The sequence below is a fragment of the Barbus barbus genome (assembly GCF_936440315.1).
Source record: "Barbus barbus genome assembly, chromosome: 24".
NCBI classification, from domain to species: Eukaryota; Metazoa; Chordata; class Actinopteri; order Cypriniformes; family Cyprinidae; genus Barbus; species Barbus barbus.
This window is the reverse complement of record NC_136752.1, coordinates 6940054-6948134: the sequence shown is the minus strand read 5'-3', so window position 1 is coordinate 6948134 and position 8081 is coordinate 6940054. Positions and strand designations below refer to the sequence as shown.

The 8081-nt window shown below is 36.4% G+C and overlaps 1 protein-coding gene across 1 annotated transcript; it reads left to right on the top strand.

The window, feature by feature from the left end:
• The first annotated feature begins 194 nt into the window (after positions 1-194).
• fsaf1 (40S small subunit processome assembly factor 1) lies at positions 195-7039 on the top strand. The gene is made up of 8 exons (XM_079375538.1): positions 195-855; positions 1312-1541; positions 1771-1830; positions 2735-2830; positions 4042-4128; positions 4221-4258; positions 4648-4869; positions 6607-7039. The coding sequence occupies exons 1-7, from the start codon at positions 780-782 to the stop codon at positions 4769-4771; spliced, it is 711 nt and encodes a 236-aa protein (XP_079231664.1). The 5' UTR covers positions 195-779; the 3' UTR covers positions 4772-4869; positions 6607-7039.
• The last annotated feature ends 1042 nt before the right edge of the window (positions 7040-8081 follow it).

Sequence of the window (8081 nt, the reverse complement as noted above, 5' to 3'; positions counted from 1 at the left end):
TAAATACCTGTCTCGGCTTCTGTGACAGCTCAGCAAAAACGAATTGAGGGGGCGTTCCTAAGTCTAGCCAATCAGAAACGCCGCCTCCCTGTCAATCATTCTGTGAGTTTGAGTTTGCTGGTCGCGGGTTGGTTGACAGTAATTAGGGGGCGGGCTTCATGTGATTGAAAGTATGGTCACTGACAAAAAAAATCAGGTTAGAGTATGAAACAGCTCATAACGGCTCGCCGTATATGTATATTTTTAATTTAACGTGTGGGTTTGTTGTTTTTTTGTTTGTTTTCTGGTGTCATGAAACCAAAAACCACCGCCTCCGCGTCACGTTGATGAACACGTGGTACATGTTACTTTTCTCAGCGCTGCACGGGTGGACCAATCACTGACCTTTGTTGTGTTCACTTAATGTCTTTATTTAAACATTCTGCGCTATTTTTCTTTATTTTTATTTCAGGTAGCACAATTTAAAAGTTATATATTTAAAGGTGTATGACTTTTACCATACATCTAGTAAGAAAAAAACGCCGTGAGGTTTGAATGTGGTTCGATGGAGGGTTGGAGCTCTGGGCTTCCAGGCGCCGTCCAGAGGAAAGAAGCATTTTTACAGTTTCCTCCTCCTCCTGTCCTGTGCTGTCACATGGGCGGTGTCAACATTTCAGATTAGGCTACGTCCGGGGCGACGAGCGTATTGACGGCAAGTGAGAAAGGACCTTTCGCGTTTGTGATGCACACACGTGAAACACACGAACATTGCTGTTAAAACGTGTTTTATTTATTAAAATATGAGCGTGACAAGAGATGAACACGGTGACGATCGTCTTTTCCTCGATCAAGTTCTGAACAAGCTGTATGATTTTGGTGAGAGTGACGTTTTTAATAACAACTACGGTAGCTATTAGCTAGCAGATGGTGATTAACAGCATTTTTTATTTTTTTTATTTGACAGACTCTATAAGTAGAGCATAAAACCACCGAAAAGTGTATGATGCAGTAAATTCACCGTGTTGTAATGCAGGGCTCTGTTTACAATGAGACAAACAATACTAGCGTACTAAATATTGTGCACTACATACTGTTTCCAAAACTAAAGCAGTAATTAGTATGCAACGATAAACTTTTTTTTTTTTTTCTTCTATAATCCATTCTTTGTTACATTTGCTGTTTAATTCAGGAAGTGGCAGTTTAACAAATAAATAAGGTTGCAGCTGTTAATATTTAAAATTTAGCATGCTGCACAAATATAAACCTACAAAATAAATATGCAGTTTTATGGAATTACTGATTTTAATATTTGATGTAATTTTTCACGTTTAGGTGATGGAAAAAACAAAAGATTGGAAAAGTCACGGAAAAGAAAGAACTCTGCTAAAGATGACTTGAACGATACTGAGGAAAATACAGAAACAGCCTGTCGTGACACAGACTCAGAGCAGCTCATGACAAGCATGCTATCTGGGGCTAAACCATCCAACGTGGAGGTTGTTACATTTATTGATCCTTTGAAGAAGAACAAATTATCAAAGGCTGTTAAACCAGGGCAGAAGGTAAAAAGAGCATGCAGCCTCAGACGTCCATTATCTACAAAAAAAAACATTTATTTATTTTTTGGTTTCTTGATATGAATACGCAATAGCCAAAAATACATTGTATGGGTAAAATTATCGATAAAGATCATGTGATTAAATGGAAATGTGAATATGTGCATGAAAGAATGAGATAAAAACAGCTGCATTCAACTCTCATCTGACTATATCCATGTTTGTTTATCCTCAGGTTTCTGATGTCAAAGAAAAGACGAAAAACAGCTCAGATGAAAAACTAGCAATAGAAAAGGTGAGATTATTGCTCCTTTTCAAAACCTTATGAGCTGTCTACATAGACAGCATTTTATAAGTCGGCACAAAATAAAAATTCACCCTATTTTCTAAACGCATTATCTAAATCCATGCATTTTTTTAATTGACCTTGTAATTTTTTATCAAAATGTCAAATTGGATCTTCCAGAGAAATGACAGATTTCTCTCTGGTGACGTATACGGACTTCTCCATTCATTTAGTCAACTGAAACGTCACCTCTTTCTTACAATCGACTGCAAAACGCATTCAATTCTGTCTCCATCCAATAATCAGATGCCGTATTGAACTAAAGTCCCCATCCTGTGTCTCTTTAAATAATCCATTTCACTTAAATCCTTGTCACAACATGAAAAAAAAAGATCTGTAGCTACTTCAGTTTCACTTGAAGGCATCACGGATGGCTGTACCAAAAGATAGTTAACTTAATTATGCTGCTCAAGGCTTGAATACACTGCATGGCCAGATTTTTGCCTCAGTTTGCGATCTCAAATCCTTGAGTCCCTTTGGCATTTTGGGGAAGTCAGTGAAAAAAATAAATCCAAGATGGTGGACAAAATGAAAAAAATATTGATTATAAATGAATAAAAACTCATTGAATACTGAAAAGCAGGGGTTCCCAGCTCTGGCCCTCAAGATCCATTTTCTTGCAGAGTTTAGCTCCAACCCTGATCAAACTCACCTGCCTTTAACATTTTATCATATAGACATTCTGTCATACCTCCGAATAACAAGCCCATCTCTGGCTCTAATAATCTTGAAGACTTTGAGCTGTTTTTGATTAGGGCTGGAACTAAACTCTGCAGGAAAGTGGACCATGAAGGCCAGAGTTGAGAACCTGTCAATGTCACATTAACTTGCATGACATGTGTGTCCCCCACAGGCTCGGTTTGAGGTTCACAAGTTTGGGCTGTCGGGGTATCAGAAGCAGCAGCAGAGGGTCTTTGAGCAGGACAGAGCCATCATGCTGGGAGCCAGAGTGAGTTCAGCACACATCCACTAATCACATGCAACCCTGCTGGGCCTCAAACATACTCAAAGAAACCCTTCTGCTTTGTGTTCAGAAACTCTCCGAATGCAATATATAATGCAGTACAAGTATTCAGCATTACCGCAGGGGAATCTAATCTTGCAGAGAAAGTTGGTTGAACTATTGACAAGTTTACATTTAATCATACTTTTATTCAAAAGGGACAGACATTTGAAGGTAACTCTGTTGCTCCCTTGACCCTACGCTTGCAATGCGTTCGCGGCAGGGTAATTATTTTAAACCTAAAACCATAATAAAAAAAAAAGCTGAAAACATTTTGTCAGCGGCTTTTTGCACGGAGTGTAAATAGCATATTTTCTTAGCAAAAGGTGCTATTTGTAAATAAGTGTAAATCGCAATGGATTTTATTTGCACTGTTAAAATAGCAAGATTTTCTATTTATACTACTTTTTGCTAATAGTAGCTATTATCTGCACCTCAGTATTGTAGTACATTATAAAACGGTATGCAGTAATAACGTGTTGAGTGTAAATTATCATTTTAATTAAAATTATTAAATGGATTACACCTTATTGGTACAATAAAGTCCTCATTACACCTACCCTAACTCTAACCAATACTTTTTCAACTTTTTGATAATTTCCTTCATTTTTATTGAAAATAAATGCCTTTCCCATGCGATATGAGATTTGAAAAGGGAGAAAAACAGTTCGGCAAAAGGCGGGTTCGAACTTGGGTCGATCGCGTAAAAAAAGCACTTGCCTTACCATCTACGCCACGGAAACTGATGTTAATGAGCGTCTTTTTTCAGTGTTGACTAGTCCAATCACACGTTGGTAGGCAGAGTTAGTGTAATTAGCCTCTGCCAACAAGCCGGGCTATTTGCACTTAGTGTGAATAGACACTACGAAACACTTTTATTACTTAAAATATAAAAATGACAAAACTATGACAAAATTACTAAAATAGAATTATAACAAAATATAAAAGTAAAATTTAACTCAAAATATTAACAAAAATTAATAATAGTATATCAGTGTATAATCAATTTATCAATACTAGTTTGCTTTTGGGTTTGCGTACCTGTGTAGAGTATGTTTCTGGCCCTTTTATTTCGTCGTCATAATATATATATATTTTTTTTTGTACAAATTTTTTTAACAATACTCAAATGAATAAATCTTGTTTTTTCTCTGTAGCCCCCTGATAAGCAGTATGTTAACTACAAAGTGTATCAACAAATGATAAAAGAACGTAAGATGAAAGCCAAAGAGGAAGTAAAATCTGTAAGTACAACCAATTGTTACATGACTACTTGACTACTTCTGTAGCATGTGCAACCTTTTCACTAACCTTTCCTCTCTGGGTGATTTGTCAGGAACCACAGAAGAAAAGAAAGAAAGAAGGGAAATCAAGGTTTGTGTCTATGTTTTGAACTCAATGGCGTTAAAAAGTCCATCTTCTGATGTTCTCCAGGAGTTTTTGTCATTTAGATGATATGGGTTGTAATTAGTGCTTGATTGTATTAGTACAGTCTTAAGGTGTGGTCAAATTTTAGGGCAAATAAAAAGATTATTATTATTTCAATTATGTAGCAATGCATGAAGCACAACTCGCACAGAAGTCACTTTTAAACCAGCAGTTTTCTATTGGTTAATTCAGCAAATCTGTGTGACCATCTGGCATGAACACGAGCAAAACTGTAAATTTTGGCTGTAAAATTTCACAGAGCACCTTCAGAGTCAAGATATCAGGTCTTTGTTTTTGTAGTGTTGCTAATTTTTGTTGTCTTTTTGACTTCCCAGGACTGAGAAAAGTAAATCGTCGTCTAGCGGAGAGCTTGGTGGACAAGTTGGACGCTTCAAAAACGGAATGCTGATGTTGAGCTCCAGAGACATTCAGAAATTAAAAGTCAAAGTGAAAAAGTAACTGAGTTTCTGAATCTTCAGAAAAAATGCAAGAACATTGAAATATGGAAAATCACATTTTGACTGGGCTGAAATTGAAATGCGCCATACTTTACCTCAGTCTTTTTTAGGGATGTGCACGAGTACTCGATTAATCGATTACTCGAACGCATCAGCGACGATCGAGCATGAAAACGATGATCGATTGGCTCTAAAAATGCATTAAAAAAATTTTGTAACTACTTTCATTCTTTCTGATTGGTTATGCTGGTATTTGGGCGGTAGTCTGATATTTGATTGGTTATGGCTGCGAGAAGTTGCGGTCTAGAGACAAGACCGGCACACAGAGCGAATATGGCTTCTAAAGCGCGCAGCGATGTCTGGCAACACTTTGAAAAACTTAACGAAAAAACAGTCAAGTGTAAGATGTGCAGCGCCACACTCGTCTACAACTCCACAACAAGTTCGATGCGTTACCTTGCACATAAACGCAAAAAAGCAGATGATGCCGATGCCACTACCAGCAGTCAGACGAGCATAAGAGATTTCACCATCAGACAGAAATGCGACACAGGCAGGGCAGAGAAGATGACGCAGCTAATAGAAATGACAGCAGAAGACTTGCTGCCTATTAGTTTTGTTGAAGGTGAAGATTTTAAACGTTTAATGAATTACGTTGAGCCCCACTATACTGTCCCATCACGCAAAACGGTCACTGCAGCGCGGGTGGCTATAACCACGGACTCGTGGACCTCGCTAACCACTGAATCGTATATGACACTAACCTGTCATTACATAAATGAATGGAAAATTCACACAAGGTTTTGAGGAAAGACAACTTCTGTGCCTGCTGAGCGCGTTTTTTCCACCGCCGGTCTAATTGTAAATAGACTCCGCACTCGGCTTTCATCTGAGCAAGTAGACCGACTGGTCTTTTTGAATAAAAATATGTAGTCCTTATGTTAAGTTTTATTAGCCATGCATGGTAAAATATTCAGGCTGTTTTTGTTTTAAGTTTAAGCAGCATAGTTAAATTATGCCGGCTTTATTTTATTTCCCTTTACCAACTGATCATTTTGAAAGAAATGTTATGTTACCTAATCTTTAAGTTTTATAGCTGTGGTAAAAAGATAAAAACTTTTTTGATCCACAGCTGTTGTGATGCTGCTGAAGTAAAATATTGTTTTGTTAAAAATAACAGTTGAATAAAATAACTGAAAAGCAGTATCATGTGTGTTTTATTTGTTTTATAAAACATAGAAAAAGGTAGGTTCTCTTTTTAAAAACTGATCCAAAATATTTATACAAATAATAAGACACACACAGGGATGGGGATAATACTGTAAAATAACTTTGTTTTTTTTTTGTTTTTTTTGCTGTTGCAAAGTTGCTGTTGTTTTAAAGCGCCTGTAACGGGAGAAGCGCATCCACTACTTTCTGGTTGGCACGTAGTTCAAGCTCACATGTATTTTGTGTAGATAAATACAATTTGTAATATAACATTTACATATTGTGTATCTAGGCTATGTGATTAATTTTATATACAATGCGTCATGTAGAAAAAGCGCTTCAGCTTCACCTCACGCTGTTATTTCTTTTAAATGTTTACTGTATTAACCACTATTGATGGTGATTTTTAATAATCTGTGTTAATTTAATTATTTTCTGAATCCTGTCATAGTTTTATTAACAACGTTTTTAACAGGGCTTTAATTAAAATATCAATTTCAATTCAATGTCGCTATGACGCACACGCCCCGCCCCTTGCTTAAGCTCCACCCCCGATTAATCGAGTACTCGTTTCTCAAACCTGTGGATTACTCGAAATGAAATATGACCAGAAATGCCCATCCCTAGTCTTTTTACATCTAGAACATTTGCGATGCCCTTATTGATTATTTTTAGGTTTCTTCACTTTGGTGTATAACTCATCCCTCACTGTTTGTGCTACAGACATAAAATACACCTCAAATTATGCAGTTTACTGAAGTACACTTCTCATAATTTGGCATTTTTTGGGACGTGAGCCTTTTCTAAAATACCCAAATATTAGAGAAACTACCCAAACTCTTAGATCTCCTAAGTAATTACACTAGCATGGGATTTGGCACACCTAATTTCTTCAGAAAGTGTAAAAGTGTAGTTTTATTTACCATAAATCATGTTAAAACACTGCTTTTTAGAGTTTAATGAGGTTGTGAACTTGGTACAATTGAAGTGGTGTGAAAAGAAACAATCATAGACGAGATACTCTGAATAAAGATGCTTGGATCACAGTTTTATTGTTTATTAAAAGGGAAAGACACTGGTTTTCTTCTACACTAAGTAGTAAGAAAAGAATGTCATATACAATGTATTTGATATATAAACCACAAAGACATACAAAATATCACATTAGTGAGAGGAAATGAGAGCTCAAGATCACATACAGAATAAAAGCACGAAAACGCACGCACCCACACATTAGAAGGATGATGATGATGATGATGATGATGGCACACAGCACCAAGGCTGTGTTCATTTGTGTGTGTCTTGTGTCAGCAGATCAATGGAAAGACTTACGAGAAACAGCTTGTCTTTCCTTTCCAAACTCTTCACAATGAGATAATCTGAGGACCGGACAGAATGTTCATCCACATAGTTAGTATGCTGTTTATAGAAAAATAAATCCTTAAACGCTTGGTACAGTGGCAGATTTTCTGTTACTGGGACCGTTTAACTTTTTCTGTACAACAAACACCTCAAGACCATTTTCTTTTTTTTGCACTTTCAAGAGAATAATTTGTTCAGTAAGTCCTTGTTTCTGAAAAATGTATGCGCCAAGGATTATGATTTTCCCTTTGTTTATTATGGGTCCTTAAAAAGACTTAAAAAAAAACACTGAACCTATGATTAATAGAAGTTATACCATGGTCTGTCTGAATACTGGATTCTGATTGGCTGGCAAGTATGCATTAAAACCATTTAATGCACAGGTTTAATGACAAACTTGTCAACTCTTCCACGTGACTTTTATTAATAAAATAGCCTAGATACTAGATCACTACATTATATTCCTCAGCAACAAAGTGGTAAAATCACTGTTTTTGAAGTAACTAAACAGCTTCATTGTTTGTAGAGAGACAAACGACTTTCTCTCAATCAATCGGTCGATAATTCAAATAAATACTATAATTCATTCAAATACATGTGATCTTACCACACTATTTCAACTCTGTGTCTGAATTGAAGCGCTAATGAGCCATAACTGACTAAAATAACCGTCATTTTTATCCTTCCGGTCAAATATTGTGCTGCAAACATCATTAGCTTTAACTCGTCAATGCTGATAA